The 25,994-nt window shown below is 42.1% G+C and overlaps 1 protein-coding gene across 2 annotated transcripts in view; it reads left to right on the top strand.

Moving 5' to 3' along the window:
• Positions 1–25,994, top strand: part of TTC7A (tetratricopeptide repeat domain 7A) — a 215,511-nt gene that overhangs the window by 135,462 nt on the left and 54,055 nt on the right. For both annotated transcript variants that reach the window (XM_070734576.1, XM_070734577.1), the window contains 2 exons: positions 997–1,094; positions 9,273–9,407. In XM_070734576.1, coding sequence (XP_070590677.1) covers positions 997–1,094; positions 9,273–9,407 — 233 coding nt within the window. The remainder of the gene's footprint in view (positions 1–996; positions 1,095–9,272; positions 9,408–25,994) is intronic.

A 25,994-nucleotide genomic window follows, 5' to 3' on the forward strand; every position in this document is an offset into this window, starting at 1 on the left:
TATTTATTTATTTATTTATTTATTTATTTATTTATTTATTTGATTTGATTTGATTTGATTTGATTTGATTTGATTTGATTTGATTTGATTTGATTTGATTTGATTTGATTTGATTTGATTTGTATGTCACCCCTCTCCGTAGACTCGGGGCAGCTAACAACAATGATAAAAACAGCATGTAACAATCCAATCCAATACTAAAATAACTAAAAAAAACCTTACTATAAAAACCAAACATACATACAGACATACCATGCGTAAATTGTAAAGGCCTAGGGGGAAATAATATTTCAGTTCCCCCATGCCTGACGGCAGAGGTGGGTTTTAAGAAGTTTACAAAAGGCAAGGAGGGTGGGAGCAATTCTAATTTCTGAGTGGAGTTGGTTCCAAAGGGCCGGGGCCGCCACAGAGAAGGCTCTTCCCCTGGGTCCTGCCAAACGACGTTGTTTAGTTGACAGGACCTGGAGAAGGCCCATTCTGTGGGACCTAACTGGTCGCTGGGATTCGTGCAGCAGAAGGCGGTCCCTGAGATAATCACAACCAACAAACATAGTGATACAACAAACTTCTGTCTTTTTGACAGAAATCCTTGCTGCCTGAGTACTTTTGGCCACAACTATGTCATATACAAATCTAATAAATAAACAAACAAACAAATAAATAAATATGCACACACATTTCATCTTTCAAGGTTGATAGATGCTCATTTTCTAGGATTGATTATTGCTGTTGTTTAAATTTCTCCCATCTTTCTGCAGAAGCATTTCCTATTCCTTTGTTTCCCCACAGCAACTCTGTATGGTAGGTGGGGCTGAAATAAAACAATTGTCCCCAAATCACCCGCTGAATCTTTGCGGTTGAATATGGTTCTAGAACCTGGGTCTGCCAAGTTTTATTCAAAGCCCTCATCTACTATGGTGTTCTGGCTCTAGCATATACTCTGCCCTTTAGGTTAATGATAATTAACATGTTTATCCTGTTGCTGCTCTTTTCCAGTGATTCAGAGAAAGCAAACAGTTTGACTGAGACAGTACCAGCCAAGAAGAAGAATAATGTGTATCTTACTCTACCTGATGCCCATGATAATGATTCTGGTAAGAGAGAACAAAGAGATGAACGGGTGGCTTAAATCCAGTGTGAACAATCACGTATAAATAACTTTGTTTTTTAAATTCAATGCATTCTTCCATAGAAATGTCATTTTGCCAGGAACGTTGTTGAAATAAAAAGTATAGCTATATCATGGATCTATGAAATATTGCCTTTTTTACCCATGTCACCCAGGAATAAAGAAATTGCAATTCAGTATTATTAAAGGCCACATCTGTCTATTTTATAAATGTCTTATAAATGCTGAACCAGATAAAATAGCTGGCTGACTTGCAGATCTAGCAGGAATGTGCAATTAAATTACAGAAGTGTGTCAGGCAGATTCTCTCTACATAATCAGCCTTGAAGCTTGCTTTTAAGACAGGATAATCACATCCATAAATTCAGCCCCATATTCACATGGACCAAACATCAGTTACTAAATAAAACATGTTGAAAAAGATCTTATTTTTGATGGACCTCTGATCAAGAAATTATGTAAATAAGTGTGCCCATGCTCAGATATGTAGCTTTTTGCAAAGGAGATTGACATCAGTTTGGTGAAGATCTGAGAGGTGAACATCAACCCAAAAGTAGTACTTTAATTTCAACTAATTGTGGCTGTTTGCAAATATGGTAGATCTTCAGTAAAACGGTTAGTGGGAATAAAGAGTGTAGAGTGAAGTGCAGGGAAGCAAGGTAATTGTTTATATTGTGGCTTCTGCAATTAATCCCAGGGTTTCCAGGCTCCAATGCTACAGTAGAAAACGTTGAGTTTCAGATTGTCTCTCCTTGAGCTTTCATTATTCTGTAGAATTATTAAAAATGGAGATACAGTGATACCTTGTCTTACAAACTTAATTGGTTCTGGAACGAGGTTCTTAAGGTGAAAAGTTTGTAAGACGAAACAATGTTTCCATAGGAATCAATGGAAAAGTGATTAATGCGTGCAAGCCCAAAATTCACCCATTTTGCCAGCCGAAACGCCAATTTTTGTGCTGCTGGGATTCCCCTGAGGCTCCCCTCCATGGGAAACCCCACCTCCGGAATTCTGTGTTTTTGCAATGCTGCAGGGGAATCCCAGCATTGCAAAAACGAGCACTTCGCTGAAGTCCTCAAAACCCTACCTTCGGACCTCTGTGTTTTGCTGCGATTTCACTGAGGCTCCCCTCGCTGGGAAACCCCACCTCCGGACTTCCATTGCCAGCGAAGCGCCCATTTTTGCGCTGCTGGGATTCCCCTGCAGCATCACAAAAACACGGAAGTCCAGAGGTGGGGTTTCCCATGGAGGGGAGCCTCAGGGGAATCCAAACAGCGCAAAAACGGTTACTTTGCTGACAACGGAAGTCCGGAGGCGGGGCATCCCAGCGGCAGCGGTGGGTTTGTAAGGTGAAAATAGTTTGTAAGAAGAGGCAAAAAAATCTTAAACCCCAGGTTTGTATCTCGAAAAGTTTGTATGATGAAGTGTTTGTAAGATGAAGTATCACTGTAATTATTGTAAGGATTCCTTTTCTAGGGGTTCTTGTGTCCAGGTATTCAGTGCCATAAAGAACTCTTAATTTCCCCACCCTCAGGGCCATTTTCAGGAGAAAGACTACTTTTTCCTAGAAGGCAGAGACAAGACTGATGGGATTTATTCTTAAGAAACAGGATGCAGTTTTGTTTTGCCTTTTGCATTCTTGACTTTCCCTGGTGGCTCCATCTCTCTAGTAACTGAGATTATTATTGCACAATTGAGGTAATGTTACACAGCAAGATTATAAAGAGTTGCGAAGTCAGGATTGAAATCTATAAATTCAAGTAAATTCCGACTGAGCCTCTTGATATAGTTACAGTTCGCTGCAGTACCGAATGTTATATTTGATTTCAGATCGACAGCTTGCCTTTTGATCAAATGGTTTTTCAAGTCTATTTACAACAAACTGAGGCGACAGAAGAAAGCCAGTTGGAAGATAGGGGGGGGGGGGGAAGCCAAGCCTTGATGTGTTTCTTAGAAATGAGCTAGCTACTGAAAGCTTAGGGTCATAAATTCTGCAATAAGCCAGAGGGGAATTAATGTGCATTCATGAAGTGTGCTTTCATGTTGCCCTGCGTATATCTGTACTGAGATATCATTAGGCTTTTCTCATCCAGGCCATGCGGAATGTGCTTTGCACAACCAGAAAGCTTAAGCAGACACTGCGGAACATGAAGGCCTTGGCATTCCCTAGATCCCCAGGGGCCCTTTTTCATTTTCTGGGATATTTCTCCACAATTGTAGGCATAAGACACAATTTGTCCAATATTAAAAGCAATATCCCTCATGTAATGGATGACTTACCACTATCTTATTATGAGGGTGTCATGTTTCAGCTTATTTCATATTTGATAAAATAATTTTCTCCCTCTCTTTTTTCTTTTTTTCTTAATTAAAAGGCTGTGTAAACAAGAATTTGAGTTCCAAGGGATACTTAGTGGGCTTAGATTCTATCTAACTACAGTAAAGAAAATGGTAGTTGACAAGTTGACAAAAGCTAAATTCCTTTTGGAATGTGGTACAGAACAATGCAATCTATGTTCTTTAAAACTGCCAAGTTTTGTATGTATGTGTGTGTGTGTGTGTTAGTTAGTTAGTTAGTTAGTTAGTTAGTTAGTTAGTTAGTTAGTTAGTTAGTTAGTTAGTTAGTGTTGTGATTCAGCCTGAGGCTCCTCAGGGACCGGCTGGATCTCTGCCGGATCCATGCCCAGAGGAGGAGGACAGTGAACAGGAGGGGGAGGACCAGGCAGACGGGGGAGAGGAACGTCAGGAAGAGGAGGAGGGAGAGCAGCCTGAGACCCCCGGGGGGCTCTCCCCAGCTAGTAGCCTGGATTCATTGGATGAAGACGCACAGGCTATAATAGACATGAGGCAGCGACGAGCAGCTCAAAGACGGGGCCAATTAGAAAGGTATTTCCATCCCTGAATTGGCAACAGCTGGGTTTGGGTGTGGTTCTCCTCAGCAGGGTTGAAAAGGCAGGCCTGCCCTTACAGTCTTGTGGAGAGTTATCAATTGGGAGTCCTGTGACCTTGCTTCGATCCTCGGCGTCTCTGATCTTGGCTTGTGGCCTAGAAGTCTGGAAGACTTGGGGGAGGCGTGGGTTTTATTATCTTCAGCGTTGTTTTTGCCAGCAAGAATCCTGTTTTATTGCCTGGCCTTCGTGAAAACTCTGTGAAGCTTCATAGTGTTCCTGTCTGTAAGAACAGTTTTTGTTACCTGTGTTTGCTTTGAATTATATAAACTGCCTTTGCTTTTTACCAGTGTGTCTGGCTACTCTTTTTGGTTGATGTTGGCGTCTGGGGGGACCCAGAAAGAACAGTTAGTTAGTTAGTTAGTTAGTTAGTTAGTTAGTTAGTTAGTTAGTTAGTTAGTTAGTTAGTTTATAAAATGTATTGGCCGCCTATCTTACCACAGGGTAACTGTGGATGGCTTACAATCATAAAAGATTAGATGAATGAATAGACAGACGGACAGATGGACAGACAGACAGACAGACAGACAGACAGACAGACAGATACGTTAGATAGATAGATAGATAGATAGATAGATAGATAGATAGATAGATGAGAGCTAAATGAAAGAGAGGGAGGGAGGGAAGGAGGGAGAGAGAAAGAAAGAAAGAGGTTAGATAAATAAAGGGAGGGAGGAAAGCGGGCGCATGGTTAGGGAAAAGTGGGATCTGTTGTTAATCAATCAACCACCTCCACTGTGATGCTCCCCCATCGATCTTTAGGTCTTTAGGCTCTTATGTAAGGTCAGGAGGGTTGGGGCCAACCTCATAAGGGGGCAAAGTGTTACAGAGGACAAACGCAGTAGCAGAGAAAGGCCCTATATCTGGGCCCCCTAACTGGAATAAATCATGCCAATAGGACTCACAGAATGCCTCCTTTGCTGGGACGGGTGGGACCAGCCAATCCCAGTGGAATGAGATGGTTCCTTAACTCACCTGGACCTACGCCAAGGGCTTTAAAGAGATTATCAACACCTTGAAATGCATCTGGAAGCAGATTGATAGCCAATGCAGCTCATGGAGCAGTATGTTTCATGGACACCTCTGCACCCCAAGAACTACCTATGCTGCTACACTCTGTACCAGCTTTAGCTTTTGAATGCTCTTCAAGGGTAGCCCCATGTAGAGTGTATGACAGTAGTCTAACCATGAGATGATTAGGCCCTGAATGACTAACTGCAGGGACTTCTGAGCCATCTCCCCTTGCCTATGTAGTTTTATGTATGGTATGTTTGTGTGTATGATTTTTAAATAATGGGTCTTTTAGACTTTTAATGTTAGATTTGTTATTTTAGACTTTTAATATTAGATTTGTTACTGTATATTGTTTTATCACTGCTGTGAGCCACCCCGAGTCTGCGGAGAGGGGCGGCATACAAATCTAATTAATAATAATAATAATAATAATAATAATAATAACAACAACAACAACAACAACAACAACAACTTCTGATCCAGAAAAGGCAGCAACTGGCACACAACCCAAAGTTATCCACAGGCTCTCCTAGCAGTGATTGCCACCTGTTCTTCAGGCAGGAGAACCCCCAAGTTGCAGATCAGATCTGTGAGGAGTAGTCCCACCTTATCCCGAGTCAAAGATGACGAAGTCTTGAATTTTGGATCCCCATGCATTCAAAATCATTTGGTTTTGCCAGCATTCAATTGAAGCCTGTTCTCTCCCTTTCAGGTCCCCAGGCACCAAGAGAGGGCAGCGACAACATCACTTGGGTCATCAGGAGAGGGGGAAAAAGTTGGGCATCATCAGCGTACTGCAGATACCTAACTCAAAGTGATAGATGATCTCGCTCCATGACTTCATGTAGAAGTTAAAAAGGAGTAGAGAGAGTACTGAGCCCTGTGGCATGACACCAGATAGCAGACCTCTCACCCCTAAGACCAATTGGGACCAGTTTTGGAGAAAGGAGCTAAACCAGCAGAAAATTGTGCTACCACCCACCCAGTAATGGGCAGTCAACATTTTTACTGCCATACTGTGGGTGGGGCTTATTTTTGAGTGTGGCTTAATGGTTATGTGACTGGGTAGGAGTGACTTGCCAGACATGTGACCAGGTGGGAGTGGCTTGAACGATCATCATTCAAGTGAACTGTTAAGTCCTCGACTTCAATCTTGCCAGTGTCGCTCGCTGAGGTGACAATTTGCTTTGCGTTTCCCGCACTTTCCTTCCTGAGTCACCCACCGCCTCATGCTGGGTAGCTAGGCGAACGGGTGCTGTCAGAAACATAAATGCTGCCAGTGCTGCTTCCACCCACACCTTCTGCTTGGACCTCAGGCAGGAGGTGACCACATGAGGCTGGAGGGGAGCCGGGCAGGAGAGAGGGAAGCTCGTCCGAGGTCAGGCAGGAGGAAAGAGGAAAAAAGTAAGGAGCGCCGACGCAGCAGCAGCAAGGAAAAAAAGGAGAGCTGAACCAAGACCAGTAATCCAGGAAGTAACAGCCGCCACTCAGCTGGAGCTGTGCAAGCATCTTCATTTCCCCCAGTGGAACTGCGTTCCAACCTGTCCTGCCTGCTGCCCACCCCTGCACTTACCCCTGCCCCTGTAGACCACCCACGATTTCCAGTCCAGGCCGCATTGGCAGTGGCTTTCTAAGCTTCTAGGCATAGTTCCCTTTCTTATGTTTGCAGTCGTAAAATTCTGAGGCTCAGATTGCAAATTGCATCTGAGGCTCTTCATACCTACAGACTGTGTGATTGCTTCCTGATATATGAATTATAGTATAAACTGTAAAGTCACAAATTCCTATCCCTTACAATCACAAAATTAGGGTTTAATGTTTGAGGAAAATATCTGCTGTATAATATACTGCAACCTCAGAATTTGATTTAACTGTTGCCAGCGTTGGAATGCATGTGATGATTTTTTTTAAAAAAAATTAAGAATACACCTAGCAATCTACACCTAGAATTTATTTTATTTTTGTAAAATAATGTTGATTTGGAAGTACAAAAGGGCATGAATAATGCCCTGTAAGAGGACTGCACACTGTTCTTGCAGTGACCAATCAACTGCACAAGTCCACTAGTTTCCTGGGAGATGGCCTTCAGACACAATCGCACCACATCAAGACTAATAATGATTTCCAGGAAAAGAAATTGCTTTAGACTTTTTCATTAGCCAAATACCACCACTTGAATTATATTGTTAACCTCAAAACATCCAGTTCCGGTGGCGGAAGCAGGAGGAGGAGGACAGAGGAGCACCACTATCGGCAACAATGTTCCGATGCCATCCTACATCAGTTAGCATTTTAAACATCTGTAATTGTATTTGGCCTATCTGTGCCCTCGATGCTGTATCAGAAACCACCTGTGGAAACTGGAAGAGAGCTGGTGGAGTCCAGAGCTGGGGACTGAGTCCTAATATACAAGGGAAGACGGCGGCCAGCACTCAAGGCGCAAGGGTCAAAGAATGAGTCCAGGCAGCAAGCGAGCATCAACAACAGAGCAGTGAATGAGTACCAGCAGTGGAGTACCGGGGTCTGGGACGCATCAGTTAACAACTGGATGTGCAAGGCGCTCGGAGAGACAGTAGAACATCAAATGATGGCAGAGATGCCAAGAATAGCGGGACGCCGAGGTTTGTTTCCAGGCATCAGAAGTGGCATGAATCAGGGGCGACACCAGAGGAGTTATTGGGCCTGCTGCAGCAATGTGAAGCAAAGTTAACCCTGACGAGACTGAGTGGCTCTGGGCATTCCCTCTAAAGGACCATGTCATCTGTCCATCTGTGATTGTGGGGTGGGAAACCTTAACCCTCTCAAAAAGGGTCCACAGCTTGGGGGGTCCTCCTGGATCCTCAGCTGAGACTTGACCAACATCTCTTGGCTGTGGCCAGGGGGACCTTTGAACAGGTTCGTCTGGTGTACCCAGTTGTGGCCCTTTCTGGACCTGGAGATTCTGCTCATGGTCACCCATGCCCTTATCAGTTCGTGGCTTGATGATTCCAATGCGCTCTACATACCTAGGTACACCCACATCACACCAACACTCCGCATGCTGCACTGGCTTCCATTTGGTCTCTGGTCACAATTCAAAGTGTTGTTTATTACCTATAAAGCCCTACATGGCTTGAGGCCAGACTATTTACGTTACTCTCTCCTGCCACATAGCTCCCAGCGACCGGTTAGAGCCCACAGAGTCAGCCTTCTCCAGATGCCATTGACTAACCATTGTCAGTTGGCGGGGCCACGGAGGAGGGCCTTCTCTGTGGCAGCCCTGGCTCTCTGGAACCAACTCCCCCCCAAGGTCCGTACTGCCCCCACCCTACAGGCTTTTCAGAAGATCCTGAAAATCTGGCTTTGCGGGCAGGCCTGGGGGCTGTGAGTGATTGCTACTTCCTTTAATTCCAGCATAAATAAGATTTGATTGGGATGTATGATATGGTATGACTATATTAGTGAAATTTTAATTGGGTTTCATACTATTGTTATTATTGAGATTTAATTGTTTATATTGCTTTTGTTATTTTATTGTTGTAAGCCGCCCTGAGTGGGTGGCATACAAATTTCATAAACAAACAAACAAACAAACAAATACTTGACTATATTTATGTATATATGTATTTTTTGATGGATTTGCCTATTGGCCATATCAACGTACAGGTTCAAACACATATTACCAATATAATCCTAAACGTTACCAATATAATCCTAAACAAACAATTTAAAATGATAGTAAGGTAAAATACAATAGTTTAATACATAAGCATATAAAATAGAATAAAATTATATAAAATTATATTTCTGCATCACTCTTGCAATCTACCCCAATCAGGCCCACGTATGTCGATCTCAGTCAGCCCATTTTAGTCAGAAATTAGGCTGCATTAAATGTTGTTTTCAGATTCTGGCCACACATGAGGTATCTTGTTTTAATATGTGCCTCCTAGTGGGCCATACATTTAATATGTGGATCAAGGTATTTATCTCTCAACTCCTTGTACCAGGGGTCCTCAAACTTGGCAACTTTAAGACTTGTGGACTTCAACTCCCAAGTCAGAGTTCAATTCTCCATGCTGGCTGGAGAATTCTGGGAGTTGAAATCCACAAGTCTTAAAGTCGCCAAGTTTGAAGACCTCTGCCTTATACAAACAGCAATTGAATAACTTATGAGGCAGATCTTCTACCTCTTCTTCCAGGTTCCCAGCGAGCATCTTCCATTGCAGCGTCACGACTAGAACAGGCCATGTCAGAGATAACTATGCAGAGTTCTGCCTCAAAGCAAGGGCCTATTCAGCTGTGGACAACTCTTGAACAGATCTGGTTGCAGGCTGGTAAGTTGTTTCCATGTGATATTCATTCTAAGATTGTGACAATCATCATGGCATAAATACCGTTGTTGCAAAGTATCTTCCACAGATTTGTATTGGCAGGTGGGCAGTGTTGGAAGAGCTGCAATCTTTCTTTATAATCTTCTGGATGGACACAGGAAGCTATCTCATAGCTGGATAACATCATATTTTGGGGGGATGGGGGTGGATCGGGGTGGGAGGGTAATGAATGGAAATAAAATTATAGGGGGAACTTTTTAGAGAAAATCCACCCCTATCTGGTGTTGTGGTTAGCTCTGGCCCAGCTCCTGCCCCAAGGAATGTGGAGGTGGTTGTGGGGGAAACATCCACATGCCGCAGGCCTGTTTTATTCCCAGTAGAATCTGCCAATGAAGTCTCCTCTGACCAAGGAAGCGTGAGTGACAGGGAAGAGGGGAGTTTGGCAGACAGCCCAGGAGGAGATCAGTCATCTGTATCATCCCTGGATTCTGAACAAGAATTAATGACACATCCACGCATGCGTAGAGTGATGCATAGGAGACAACAACTGAAGGATTATTACAAGAGAAAATGAGGCCACCTGTGGTTGGGTGGGGCTGTTGTAATTAGTGCTACAGATAAAAGTGCAGTCTGGTGTTTTAGCCTCATGGCAGTTTATCTGATTCATTGTTTCATCAAAATCGGGGGTTTTGCTCTTCAGGATTATGTGTGTGGACTCTCTGGACTTTAGAATTGGCTCAATTTCCCAGTTATTGGGTGAGCAATTGGACTACATTTAACCTGTGCCTTGTGTGTACCAGAAAATCCCTTTGACATTTAAAAAGAGAGCTGTTTCTGTTTTTCTGTTTATAAAAACTTTTGGGTTTTCCTTTTATCGTGTGGTGTGTGTCTTCCTGGACTAATTACCCTGTAATTACGGGCGGTTGAGACACGCCGGCAGAACATCTGGTGGCTTGGGAACATTTAAAGAAAGAAATAGAATGGTTTTCAAACTTTAATTTTGGGGAAGAAATCACAGAAATATCATAATTATGAAAATTCAGTCATTTTTGCCATCAAAATTTGGAAGAATCCTAGGAAGATAAGATACTGGAGATTACACACAAACTTTAGATCATCCATCTATGTTATCTTATCTGAGGTCCATATTGCCACCATCAAAAGATAAGATTGGCCCTTAATTCCATGTGTCCCTATATGTTTGGTTCAGGGGTAGTTTCTACTTACCTTCCCTACAGGTTCACATCACAACGAAAGTGTGTGTTTTGTGCATGCATGCACCCTCATCACGTTGCCCAATTGACCAGCTTTTGCTCTGACCAAAGAACAAGTAAACAATCCAAGCATATTGTTTCTGTCTTACTCCAGAGGCAAGTGAGGTTTCTCCTCAATGAATAGAGTAGGGAGACAGGCTTCAATTTGCAAAGATGTGAGGCTACACATATTAGACAGATATTTGGAAGATAAAACGTTGTTTCCAGGATTAGAGGCAGAGGTTGGCTGCTAAGGTGGAAGGTTGAGGTGTGCTCTCCCCCGTAGCTCTGAGCACTAGCGGAGTCCAGTGTAATTACGCTACTACACCTGCCATGGGTGACCCTGCGTGTCCGCGTGTGATTTTGCTACCTGCCCAAGTGTAGTAGCATAATTGCACTGGACTCCGCTAGTACTCAGAGCCACAGAGAAGAGCACACATCACCATTCCACCTTAGCAGCCCACCTCTGATTAGAGGTACAAAAACAGTCCAAGAGAGTTATTATCCGAATAGCCTGCTCATCTCTAATGATTCAAAACTGAAACATTCATTGGCTTTTATAGCTCATATTTATAACCTGGAAACAGAAAGTCCTTGGCAAAACAGATCTAGACATTTATTTATTTTTTGCAGAAAGTTCAATCAACAGCTGTACTTTCTTCAGGTTAAAAGGGCCTGAACCTGCAAGGAGGGGAACTTTGATCCCAGATGCTTCATCTGCACTTTAAAAAGCCATTTGATTTCTCAGGACAGAAATCCAATTGTTTCCGCCTGAGTAGTGACAAGAAGAATGATTCTTGACACTGCTTTCAAATGCATTCCGAGCTCCAGATCAGTGTTTTACATAAACCAGCTCTAAGCTTCTTTCCATTGTATATCAGCGGCAAATTGATACGGTTCATCAACAATAAACTGCCAGAAGTAATACTGTTCAAAAAAATAACTGCAGATCTGTTCTGCAGAGGTCAGGCCATCCATGAAGCACTTACTGTCATTCTCAGTGGTAAAATAGCAATGAAATCTTTTTTCTTTGCAAAGAAAAAAGAAAAAAGCTTGTCTTGAGCCCAAGACTTGTCGTCATTTGGCAGAGAAGGCAAGAGGGACTCACTTGCAACATGAAGATCTTACATTGTTTTCACGCAACATGCTAAACCATGTTCGACTGACTAATGGTTTACTAAAACAACCTAATCACCTGGGTTCAAAACATCACAGATCAAGCATACACAAATAACATCTGGTTGTATGCAGACAACATGTTTATTCACAATTTAGTTAATAAATGCTATTTATTTAGTTATTTATTTATATCCCACCTTTATTATTTTTACAAATAACTCAAGTTGGGAAACATATTTGACACATATCCAACACATGTCGGAGAGGGGCGGCATATAAGCAGTAATTGGGGGGTGGGGGATTGATTTTTTTGTTTTACCCACATAGTAAGGAATATAGTTTATGCATGGTATGTTTGTGTGCATGTCTTGTTTTTTAAATAAGGGATTTTTAGTTATTTTTAAATATTAGATTTGTTGTATATTGTTTTATTATTGCTGTGAGCTGCCTGGAGTCTATGAAGAGGGGTGGCATACAAATCTAATTAATAATAATAATAATATAAATCCAGTTAATAAATAATAAATAAATAAATGTTCCTCCTCCTGTTTTCCCCTGAGCAACAACTCTGTGAAGTGTCCCATGTTTCTAGCAGGTGTCTTAACCAGTGGACCAAACATATTGCTAGACCTGCCCCAATCGAGTCCCTTGGGAAAGAAAGACCCTTGACTCCATGTGTGTGAAGTGATTAAGGTCTTTTACTGAAGATTGTTGGCTGCAGTAAAGTCAAGCTAGAACTAATTTTCCCATGTGAAAAGTTACACATTTTTCCACTCATCCCAGCCCTCCCCCCCATGACCAATTCATATTTAGATTACAAAGAGCCACAGAGGTGTTTTATAGAAATCCTGAGATATGTTTCTCTGATCTTCCTCAACCTGTCATCCCCCCTCCCTAATCTCCATCATATTCCCACACACCATTATTGCCCATTTGTCCACCTCTTATGCCCCCTCCCTCCTGGCCTTAGATGGCAGGATGCCAGCAAGATGCCAAAAAAAAGATGGCAGACCTGACACTTATCCAATTCCCTGGGTTCACAAAAGATATTAACCTAACCAGGGACGGAGGTTTTGCAAGCATGCTAGGCTGAAATGTGGGTGATCAGTTTGATTCAGTATGTTATGCAATAATAACTTCTGGCCCAGATTAGTCAGTTTAACCTAATTTGTCATATAAACCCAACTTTGTTTTAGTAAAAAAAAGAATTAATAGCCAGCCTGTATTTGTGGATTTATCTGGAAATTCAAGAAACTATTGCACTGTTCTCCAATTCAATTACTATAATTCTGTGAAAGCAATTACAATCAATAGATCTAATTAGTCTACATCTCAGCTGAGTCCTTATATCTCCAATCTGGAGGAAGGGTGAGGAAGAAGGAGAGGAGGATAGATTTCTCATCCAACACGCAGAGCTGCAAGGAATTTAAAGAAACAGCTCCATTTCTTGCAACTCTGCATTGCTGAATAGCCCCAAATGATGCCCTGTGTTTCATTGAATGAAGATATGGAGAACCCAGTGGTTAATGGTATAGACCAGGGGTCCCCAAACTTTTTACACAGTGGGCCAGTTCACTGTCCATCAGATTGTTGGAGGGCCAGACTATTAAGAAAACCTATGAAAAAGTAAAATACCAATAGAAAAATAATGCATAAATTAATATATTTCCATAAATTATACTTTTCTATAATTTCATTCAATATTTCCAAGCTCAATTAATTTTCAGGCACTTAGCATTTACTATTATGAACTTTCATCAATCTTCTACATTTCCAAGCACATTAGCTTCCAGAGGGAACTGAGCATGCGCATCCAACTTTTGCCCGTCTCCGCTTCTCTCGCTTTCCAGCCGAAAAGGCATGAATGGGGAGTGGAGGAAAAGCTTCCCCGGCTTCCGTCCCATCCCCCCGCCGGCTTGTTTTCTTTTAATTAACTGGAGGGACCAGCCTAGAAGCAGCCCCAACACCGCGTGTCAGTGAAAAGGAACCTATTGCTTTGTGAGATAACGTACTCCACTTGTTAACTGTTCTTTCATCTGAAATTCTTCATAATGTTTAACTTCTCTGTAGTTTCAATCCACTGCCTTTGCATCTGCCCCTCCAGGGCAACAGCGAACAAGTCCAATCTTTGCTCCTTTTTTCTCTCTGAGGACAACTATCACATTTCCTTGAGATCTTCTCTTCCACAAGATAAGCATACCAATTCCTGTAACCATTCCTCGTGAGATTTGATTTTCAGTTCTCACATCATCCAGTACTGCATCCAGTTTTGGTCACCACACTACAAAAAAGACATTGAAATTCTAGAGACAGTGCAGACGAGAGTAATCAGGATGATAAAGGGTCTGGAAAATAAAACATACGAAGAGCGGTTGCAGGAACCAGGCATGGCCAATCTGGCGAAGAGAAGGACCAGGGGAGACATGATAGCAGTGTTCCAATACTTGAGGGGCTGCCACAGAGAGGAGGGGGTCGGACTGTTTTCCAAGACACCAGAAGGCCAGACAAGGAATAATGGATGAAAACTGTCCAAGAAGAGATTCAACCTGGAAATAAGGAGAAACTTTCTGACAGTGAGACCGGGACAGCTTGCCTATAGAGGTTGTGAGAGCTCCAACACTTGAGACTTTCAAAGGGAGATTGGACTGCCATTTGTCCGAAATGGTGTAGGGAGTCCTGCTAAAATGGAGGGTTAGACTGCAAGGTCCTTTCCAACTCTAATAATAATCTAATCTAATCACCTCTAAACTTGTTCTACTATTTCATTGTTCTACTTAGATGGCAGGTAAATCTTATTCTGCTTGGTGTTTGATGTGGTATATAGGGATGGGCTACTGCCCTGACCGGGGGGGGACACATATAGTGGAGTAGCGGAAATGGAGCTCCACCCCAGAGCACCCAATTTGTACTGAAAGATGTTGAAAGAAAATACAGAGCATCCTCCATAAGCCACGCCCATAGTGTGGTAGTAAAAACTTGGGTAGCCCTTCACTGGATGTATAGGTAGTCTTCCATTTCTAACATTTAATTTAGTGACCATTCAAAGTTACAATGGCACTGAAAAAGTAACATGACTGTTTTTCATAGTTATGACCTTTCCAGCTTTCCCATTATCATGTGATCAAAATGCTTGGCAACTGGTTCATGTTTATGACCGTTGCGGTGTCCTAAGATCATGTGATCCTTCTTGGTGACTTTGAGACAAGCAAAATCAATGGGGAAGCCAGATTCATTTAACAGTCATCCTAACTTCTCAACTGCAGTGATTCACTTAATGGCCGAGGCAAGAAAAGTCTTTAGATGGGGCAAAAATTCACTTAGCCAATGTCTTACTTATCAACAGAAATTTTGGGCTCAATTTTGGTCATAGGTTGAGGACTACCTGTACCTAGCCTGTTCCGTGTTGAGATCTTCATTAAGGCATGAAAAATCTGTAACTCTTCAAAAGCCATTAGGCTATAATTCTCATCAACCTTACCACCATAGTCAATAGCGAAGTATAAGAGAAGCTGCACTTTCTCAATCTTAGCAACTTTAAGATGTGGGAGACTTCAACTCCCAGAATTCCCCAGCCGGTATACTTAAAATTGTTGAGGTTGCGAACTACTGGTCTAGTCTGCCAAGGATTTCCTCCTATGGCTGTAGGGAGTGAAGGGCTACCAAAATTTTTACTATCACACTGTGGGCATGACTTATGCAGGACTCCCTACATTTTCTTTCAACATCTTTCACTGCAAACTGGGTGCGTTTCCCCCCCCCAATCTGGGCAGTAGCCCATCCCTGGCTGTAGGATTGTAAGATTAAAATATTCTGGGGGTCACAACCCTCCACAGATCATTCTAGTTTAAGATCATTACATAGAGAATTGCAAATAGGAACACAAAGATTTTATGACCGAAATTGTTTTCCTCCTCCTCCTCCTTCCCATCGTCTTTTATAGGTTTATTTACAAAGCTGTTATATGAGTAGCCTGGCTTCCCACTCATTTCCTATCTAAAGTAAGATTTGGCATATGTATATCTTTAAAAAGAAAAGAAAAAAAATCAACTTTTGTTCAAACATTTCTATGCAGAGTAAAGATTTACAGCCTATTCAAACAATCCTTCATTCCCCCAGTCTGATTTCTCTACCCTTCTGTAAACTAGTTTCATAGATTACTTGTGTTTCCAGTTCACTAGTAAGCAAAATAAACGAGTAATAGAAACATACAATTTAATTTCTTGGAAGCATATATTTATTATCAATTTAATTTGTTTTCTAAGACCGTTTTTTTAATTTGTTGGCTAGTATCAACAAAGTTTCTTCTCAACAGTCAGCCACCATTTTTTGTTGTGCTGCTAGAACAATTCTGCCTTTATGAAGTTATTTTATTTATTTTCCATAGAATAAGCAATAGGATGGAAATTGGCTTTTCAACTTCTTAAGAAATTGTAACCTAAATTAAACCACCCACATACATCATCCTCTATTGATTTTCAGTCCACCCTTTGAATAAATAATCCTCACTGTTAAAATCTTCCTCACTGCTATGAATATATTTTTATTGTTCTCATTTACATACATTTCATCTTGTTACTTTTTTTTGTTTTTTAATTGTGACAATGCAAATGATACATTTATGAGCCCACACAGATTCAGAACAGCTGAAAAAAATCCAGAGAAGTGCTATTCAGTGCTCACATTTTCAAATTGCTTATGTCTCCAGCCCATTTCATTTGTTCTCCTCCTCCTCCCCTCCCTTTGGTAGATAAAATTATATTGTTGGTTGAACTATGGTGCTGGAGAAGACTCCTGCAAGTCCCTTGGACTGCAAAGCAATCACACCAGTCAGTCCTAGAGGAGATCAACCCTGACTGCTCTTTAGAAGGCCAGATCCTGAAGATGAAACTCAGATACCTTGGCCATCTAATGAGAAGGATTGACTCACTGGAGAAGATGGGAATGATTTAGGGCAGTGGCACGCAGAGTCATATCTGCTGGCACACGAGCCATTGCCCTAGCTCAGCTTCAAGTACATATATGTGCTGGCCAGCTGATTTTTGACTTGCACAGAGGCCCTGGGAGGGTGTTTTTGGCTTCCAGAGAGCCTCTGGGGGGATGGGGGAGGATGTTTATGTACAGTATTTTGGCCAAGGGGCACTTTTGGAAAGTAGAAAGCAAGGCCTTGTCACAAAATGGCTGACATAAAGATCTCATTATTCACAACCTAGCTGCTTACCAAAAGATCAGTCAGAAAGTTCACTCTCTGCTATTTCTTCTACCTCCCAAAGATCTTATTGATACCCCAGGGCGGTTTTTTATTTTCTCTTGCAAAGCAGAAATATTTGAATTGTTATTTTTGTTTTCTAAATATACATTTGAGGTTTATGAAAAATTTACCATTATTGTGATACATAAAGCCAGCACAGTAAGCAAAATCAAGATAGACATAAAATCCAAGGCTGCCAAAATAAATGGTGCCTACAGGCACGGTCAGCAGTTTGCATCCAAGGCAGATTCTCAACGATAAGAAACTGCAAATAAAAACCTTCTGTGAAGTGAGTTCGAATTCTGATAATTCAATAAACACATCCACTCAAATAATCTGTAATAAAAGGAGACAAGTAGGTAAAGGTCATAGAAGGGGGCGTGGGGCATAGCAAACAAGAAAGACGCCTCCTTAATTTCTTGGGCTATAAAGGCAAAAGGGGAGATCTATCTATCTATCTATCTATTTATCTATCTATCTATCATATATCTATTTATTTATTTATCTATCTATCTATCTATCTATCTATCATCTATCTATCATCTATCATCTATCATCTATCATCTATCTATCTATCTATCTAACCTATCTATCTATCTATCTATCATCTATCTATCTATCTATCTATCAAACATCTATCTATTTATCTATCTATCTATCATCTATCTATCATCTATCTATCTATCAATCTATCATCTATCTATCTATCATCTATCTATCATCTATCTATCATCTCTATCTATCTATCTATCTATCTATCTATCTATCTATCTATCTATCTAATTACATTTCTATGCCGTCCAACTCCCCAGGGACTCAGGGCAGCTCACAACAAAAATTATTATTATTATTATTATTATTATTATTATTATTATTATTATTTATTGGATTTGTGTGCCGCCCCTCTCCGCAGACTCGGGGCGGCTAACAACAAAATAAACATGAATCAATATAAAAGCATTTCAATTCAAAATAATTACAGCCAGATATCTATTTTGAGACTCACAAGACTGTAGCCAGCCTTGCAGGTAATCCAGTACTAACCCTATTTTTATTGTTTTCATTACAGTAACAATCAGACCTTTACATCCATGAACTGTTCTCGGCAAGAATACTGAATTAGTTTGCTATTATCTTCTGGGATTTTAAAAAACTTCTCAATTTGCTATTGCAATCGTTTGACCTGTTTAGCTTTTCTGGGAGACATCCGTTAAGTTGAATAATATAAAAGAACAAAATCTGCAATGCCTCTGCTTAGCATTGACTAAGAGGTGCCTGTCATTAGTCTCAGAGCCCAGACCGACCTTTTGATGTTTATTCTCCAGAATGGGAAGTTTAGAAAATCTTCCCACGTACGGCTTCATTCTTTTTAGAGGCATTTGCAGAATAAGGGTAGGAAGGAAGGCAGATGATGAAAATAGTATCATACTAAAGCACCACTTCTTTTGTATGACTGTTTTATTTATTACAGTATTAAATTTTTATTTATGAAATGTATTTTGGGCAAGGGGCACATTTTTGATAAAAACCCAGGTCCTGCAGATGCCTACATCTTTTTATATACTTAAAATCTACTAAAATCTACTAAACAAATAATTCCCTCAACACTGTCAGACTTTTTACTAAATCTACAATTCTATTCTACTAGTTTTACTCATCATTCCTATCATCCTTTTCCTCCCACTTAAGACTGTATGACTGTAACTTGTTGCTTGTATCCTAAGATTTTTATTAATATTGATTGTTTCTTCATTGCTTATTTGAGCCCTATGACAATCATTAAGTGTTGTACCACATGATTCTTAACAAATGTATATTTTTCTTTTAAGTATGCTGAGAGCATGTGCACCAAAGACAAATTCCTTGTGTGTCCAATCACACTTGGCCAATAAAATTCTATTCTATTCTATTCTATTAAACTTAGCTGTATGTCTTCAGATTGTGCTGAAAAAGAGAAAGGATGGAAAGTCTTAGGGTTTTAATAATTTCTCCAACTGGTGATATTTATAATGTGCCTTCCTTGTAAATATTGCTGGTATTTTTGAAAGGATTTAATAATACTCAAGAGGCTGGTTTGTGTTGGCATCAGTCTGCTGAAAAAAAGTCAAGGAATTAAAAGTGAAAATGAGGGCATGCTGGCATTATTTGCAAATACAGTACAATTTTTAAGAATACAAAGGATTTTAAAATTAACAAGTCCTCCTAAAGGCAGCAAGGGTTTGAAGATTATTTTATACTGTTCTTTTTACCCACTCGACAGCAGGATTCCTCCTCATTAGCCACAGAAACCCTGCGTGTCAAAGGAACATGTTGTTATACAATTGCAGGACACAACCAACTGCTTTACAGAGGTCAGATTGTTCATCTAGTTCTAGTTCTGTCCAAGCTGACCAAGGTAGTCTGTCCTGGAAGAAAAATATATTCCTTATCCTATATCACCTGATACTTTTAAAGTGGGGGTGGGTGGGTGTTGAATCAAAAGTTTTCTCCAAACAAAGCATGTTCTCTCCTATTGTCTCTCTCATGTTGTCTTTTTCCTTTGAAAAATGAGAGCGCCAACCACATTTCAATTTTTCCCCAATTCTTAGGAGCGTGAATAACAGGAGTCAGGATTAGAACCTGAAGTAATATTCCAGTTACAGTGAAAAAGGTTGTAATTAGTGTAAAGTAAAAGGAATGCTGAGTCATGGTGAATCAGCAGAATGTGCTACCACTGATTGGTCAAGATCTGTATATACTGTAATGCACCTTTGCATTAGTAGTGGTAGAGTCATCTAGTACAGTGTTTTTCAACCAGTGTGCCACGGCACACTAGTGTGCCTTAAGACATGGTCAGGTGTGCCGTGGGAAAATTAAACATGGGTCCCCAAACTATGGCCCACGTGTTGGATACGGCCCGTGGAGGCTATTTATCCAGCCCGCCGCCAGCCACCTCCATCCGAACATAAACATTCCCCTCACAATCCTTCCAGCTATCAGCGACAGGAAGAATGGAGGCACAGGGAACACTCTCTGACCAATCACCTTCTAGGATTCATCCTGACCACTAGTGATGAACCAATAACAGGCCGCCTCTCATCCACACCCAGGAAGGTGCCCGCTCGGGCTGCCACGCACTTGTCATTATGTGGCCGCAGCGAGTAGTTGAAGCTGCTAGTCCTCTCCGTGGTCCCGATTTCTAATCCTGGTCAGGACTGGAGGTAAATGTTGCCACCACTAGATGAAGCCTCAGCTGGTTATGTCTATCCTGATGGTGTATATAGATATTTGACCTTTTTCTTTTTATAAGAGGAACCCACAGAGGGTGATATACAATGCATCACAATGTTATCTATATTGTATATGGCCTCCTGAAGGGTCATCTTCTTAAAGAGCTCAAATCTCTATATACACCATAAAAACAGACACAACTAAGGTCCCTGCATCCAGCTGACCATGGGATTTGAACCCACAGCCTCAGGGAGAACTCTAGTATTTATATTATTAACTATATGTATAATATGCACTGTATCAGAGCATCATTTTGTGTCATTTTGGTTGGTGGTGTGCCCCGGGATTTTGTAAATGTAAAAAATGTGCCGCGACTCAAAAAAGGTTGAAAATCACTGGTCTAGGTAGGTAGTTTGGTGTTATGTAATACAGAATAGAGAATATAGTTTTGATACTAAGAAGAAGTAAAAGTCTACTGAATAATTCCTGCTGTAGTGTCTTCATTCTGAAATCTCTCCAGTTCCTGATATCCTTTCTACTTCTGGGCGGGCACTTCTGAACGCAACTCTGACAACAGGATCCTCAGATTATTTTCCTGAGGCCACTAGAGAAGGCATCAAGACAAGTCCTCATTAGCAGGAAGAAATTCTGCTCACCCACAGATTGATTGATTCATTCATTCATTGATTGATTCATTGATTCATTGATTCATTCATTCATTCATTCATTCATTCATTCATTCATTCATTCATTCAATTTTTATGCCACCCTTCTCCTTAGACTCAGGGCGGCTTACAACAGGTAAGCAATAGCACTTTTTTTTAACAGAGCCAGGCTATTGCCCCCACAATCCAGATCCTCATTTTACCCACCTCGGAAGGATGGAAGGCTGAGTCAACTTTGAGCAGGTGATGAGATTTGAACCGCTGACCTTCAGATCTACAGTCAGCTTCAGTGGCCTGCAGTACAGCACTCTACCTGCTGCGCCACCTTGGCTCTTGATACTGTTGTCTTCACTATTGTTCATGAAAGATCAAATAATATAAAAATAGTGAAAATGTCTTAGTTTTGGGGGCAGTCAATAACCTAATGAATACTGAATGGAGATGTTATTTGTCTTCATCAGAGCCAAATAAACTCATTAGAAAAAGCTCAGGATCTTTATTTTTGGAGATCTTTGAGATTAAATTGAATTGCCTTGTACTTTATAAACAAAAAAAGAATTACAGTATGTCAAAGGGTAGTGTAACTGCATTTTACAACTCATGCATTTGGAAACAACATGAAGAGATACATCTTCAGTCTTTGACTCTTGGTGCCTGGTGTATGATCTCCATTAGCTGCACACCGCTCAGCTGTGACACATTTTAAAAATGCATGAACATCCTTTCACCACTTTTTAATTTATATTAAATTAAATAAACAGAGCCGGGGTGGCGCAGCAGGTAGAGTGCTGTACTGCAGGCCACTGAAACTGACGGTAGATCTGCAGGTCAGCGTTTCAAATCTCATCACCAGCTCAAGGTTGACTCAGCCTTCCATCCTTCCGAGGTGGGTAAAATGAGGACCCGGATTGTGGGGGCAATAGGCTGGCTCTGTTCAAAAGTGCTATTGCTAACATGTTGTAAGCCGGCCTGAGTCTAAGGAGAAGGGTGGCATAAAATTCAAATGAATGAATGAATGAATGAATTAACGAATTAATTAATTAATTAATTCATTAATTCATTAATGAATTTATGAACGAATTAATGAATGAATTAAAAAAAATACTGAAGGTATAAAGTAGCTCCAAAATCTAGGCAGTTTTTGGAAGAAATGATATACAAAAGTGCACTTTTTCCAGGGTATCTAAATTACTTGATTACTGTTTCCTTAGATTAGGCAAGCTAAATGGTGGGACTGACACACTAAGGCCAACCCTCCTGTCACATATCTTTCTAAGATATGGGGCAGTGATGGTGAACCTTTTTTTCCTTGGGTGCCAAATGAGCGTGCATGCACAGTACCGCGAATGCGCAAGTGCCCACACCCCGAGGAAGGCGAAAACAGCTTCTTCCACCCCCTGAGCGCCCTCTGGAGGGCGGAAATTACCTGTTTCCCAACTTCTGGTGGGCCCAGTAGGCTCGTGTTTCACCCTCCCCAGGCTCCAAAGGCTTCCCTTAAGCTGGGGGAGAGTAAAAATGCCCTCCCCCATATCCCATAGGCTCTCTGGAAGCAAAAAACGACCTCCCAGAGCCTCTATGGGAGCAAAAAATCAGCTGAACATCACATACATGAATGTTGGAACTGAGCTAGGGCAATGGCTCATGTGCCAGCAGATATGGCTCCGCGTGCCACCTGTGGCACCTGTTCCATAGGTTCGCCATCACTGATGTAAGATGTTCTTAGTCACTGGCACTTCTAGGCTAGTATTGCCAGGATCCTCAGCTTAGCTGTTCTCAGCTACTTAATCTCAGCTATTGTCCCTTTGTCCATATAAACATGCTTCCTGCCAAAGGCTGAGAGGGATCCTTTCCTAAAAAAAAAAGACTTGAGACAGTTCTGAAATAGCTAAATAACCCCCCCCCCATCCTTCTTACAAATGAAAGCGTTACTTTACAGCAACCTTTTGCAAGTGGGATCACTAGGGCCATGATGGTGAACCTATGGTGTGTGTACCAGAGGTGGCACGCAGAGCCCTCTCTGCTGGCATGTGTGCCGTCGCCCCAGGTCAGATCTCCATGGCATTTCTTTCGTGAGCTTCTGTTTCCCAGCAAACGATTAAACAGAAGCTCACAAAAGAAAAAAGATCTTACCTCTTGCCGTACTGCAAGAGATGCAGTCTGGCATGCAGTGTTGGGATGCCATTACTTCCACCAGCAAGATGGTCTTCGGATGTCTGTTGCACATGTCCGCATTTGTTTGTTTGTTTGTTTGTTTATCAGATTTGTATGCCGCCCCTCTCTGCAGACTCGGGGCGGTTAACAGCAATAATAATACAATGTAAACAAATCTAATATTTAAGTTAATTTAAAAAACTCCAATTTAGAAACCAATCATACATACTGACATACCATGCATAAATGTTATAAGCCTAGGGGGAGGGAAAGTCTCAATTCCCCCATGCCTGATGACAGAGGTGGGTTTTAAGGAGCTTACGAAAGGCAAGGAGGGTGGGGGCAACTCTGATATCTGGGGGGAGTTGGTTCCAAATGGTTGGGGCCGCCACAGAGAAGGCTCTTCCCCTGGGTCCTGCCAAACGACACTGTTTAGTTGACGGGACCCGGAGAAGGCCAACTCTATGGGACCTAACTGGTCGCTGGGATTCGTGCGGCAGAAAGTGGTCCCGGAGATATTCTGGTCTGGTGCCATGAAGGGCTTTATAGGTCATAACCAGCACTTTGAATTGTGACCTGAAACTGATCAGCAACCAATGCAGACTGCGGAGTGTTGGTATAACATGGGCATATTTAGGGAAGCCCATGATTGCTCTCGCAGCTGCATTCTGCACGATCTGAAGTTTCCGAACACTTTTCAAAGGTAGCCCCATGTAGAGAGCATTACAGTAGTCAAGCCTCAAGGTGATGAGGGCATGAATGACTGTGAGCAGTGACTCCCGGTCCAAATAGGGCCGCAACTGGTGCACCAGTTGAACCTGAGCAAACACCCTCCTCGCCACAGCTGAAAGATGTTTCTCTAATGTGAGCTGTGGATCAAGGAGGACGCCCAAGTTGCGGACCCTCTCTGAGGGGGTTAGTGATTCCCCCCCCCCCAGGGTAATGGACGGACAGATGGGGTTGTCCTTGGGAGGCAAAACCCACAGCCACTCCGTCTTATCAGGGTTGAGTTTGAGTCTGTTGACACCCATCCAGACCCCAACAGCCTCCAGGCACCGGCACATCACTTCCACTGCTTCGCTGACTGGACAAGGGGTGGAGATTTAGAGCATATTGATGATACCTCACCCCATGCCCTTGGATGATCTACCCAGCTGTTTCATGTAGATATTAAATAGTAGGGGGGAGAGGACCGTCCCCTGAGGCACCCCACAAGGGAGTAACCTAGAGGTCGACCTCTGACCCCCCACTAACACCGACTGCGACCGCATGTCCGTGCATTCACTCACACCTTTCAGTTTAGGCATGCGCACGTGCACAATTTGAGCACCTGTGTCTAAAAGACTCACCATCACTGCACTAGGGGTTCCATGCAAGATTATGACTGATATTTATTTTAACTATGCATGCTACATAATACTAGCCCTCACAGTGGTAGGAATTATTGCACGCTGTGACTCAGCTGCAGCCTGCTGCTTTGTTATTATTGTATCCTTTGTAAAACATGAGTTGTGAGTAGATTAGAAGTGAAGTGTACTGTTAAGTTTTTGTAATTTTTTGCCATTTTTAATACAGGAGTTCTTTGAGGCCTGATCAAGGATTTCTCCAGTGGGTAAAGTTTGAGAAACGCTGCTTTAAGCATTAAAAATATATACTGCTCAAAAAAATAAAGGGAACACTCAAATAACACATCCTAGATCTGAATGAATGAAATATTCTCATTGAATACTTTGTTCTGTACAAGGTTGAATGTGCATAACAGCATGTGAAATTGGTTGTCAATCAGTGTTGCTTCCTAAGTGGACAGTTTGATTTCACAGAAGTTTGATTTATTTGGAGTTATATTGTGTTGTTTAAGTGTTCCCTTTATTTTTTTTGAGCAGTGTATATTTTCTTTTTTCCCCTTTTGTTACTGGACAATATTAATGTTATCAGCTCTTACCTTGGCATTCTAATGATGTCTGATACCAGGGAACTGAATAATCTAATTATATTATACTCGTTGCTCCTGAGATCGCGGGTTGTGACTCACTCCTTGTGAAGTTGGACTTAGGGGTTCAGGTGGGCTTGTTACTCACGTACCTGCCTCCCAGCTGCGTGTCAACAGCCCTGCCTGTGCTGCTCGAAGAGGTGGCCGGGCTGGCGGTGGAGTTCCCCGGACTCATTGTCCTGGGGGACTTCAATCTGCCGTCGCTCGGCGGTTCCTCAGGATTAGCACAGGAGTTCATGGCCACCATGACAGCCATGGACCTGACTCAAGTATTTCGGGGTCCGACTCACGAGGGTGGACACACACCCGACATGGTATTCCTCTCGGAGCAATTGAATAGTGGTCTGAGACTAAGGGGCTTAGAAGCATTGCCTTTGTCATGGTCAGACCATTTTCTACTGTGGCTCAACTTCCTGGCTCCAATCCTCCCCCGCAGGGAGGCGGAACCGATTAGGAGGTTCCGCCCCAGACGCCTGATGGACCCTGAGGGCTTTCAGAAGGCAGTTGGGGTTTTACCAGATTCGCTCATCCACAGCTCGGCAGAGTCTCTTGCTGAGGCCTGGAACAAGGCTGCAGCGGAGGCTCTTGACCGAATTGCGCCACTGCGACCTCTCTGTGGCACTAGACCCATGGTTCAACGAAGAGCTCCGGGAGTTGAAACGCCAGAAGAGACGTCTAGAGAAGCGATGGAGGAAGAGTAAGTCCGAATCCAACTGAACACTTGTAAGAGCTTTTATTAAGACTTACAAAGTGGCGCTCAAGGCGGCAAGATGCGCGTACCATGCCGCCTTGGTTGCATCAGCGGAATCCCACCCGGCTGCCCTGTTTAGGGTGACCCGCTCCCTTCTAAATCAGGGGGGAGTTGGGGAACCCTTGCAGGGCAGTGCTGAGGAATTTAACTCGTTTTTCGCTGATAAAGTCGCTCGGATCCGAGCGGAACTTGACTCCAATTGC

Source organism: Erythrolamprus reginae, chromosome 1, assembly GCF_031021105.1.
Source record: "Erythrolamprus reginae isolate rEryReg1 chromosome 1, rEryReg1.hap1, whole genome shotgun sequence".
Lineage (NCBI taxonomy): Eukaryota > Metazoa > Chordata > Lepidosauria > Squamata > Dipsadidae > Erythrolamprus > Erythrolamprus reginae.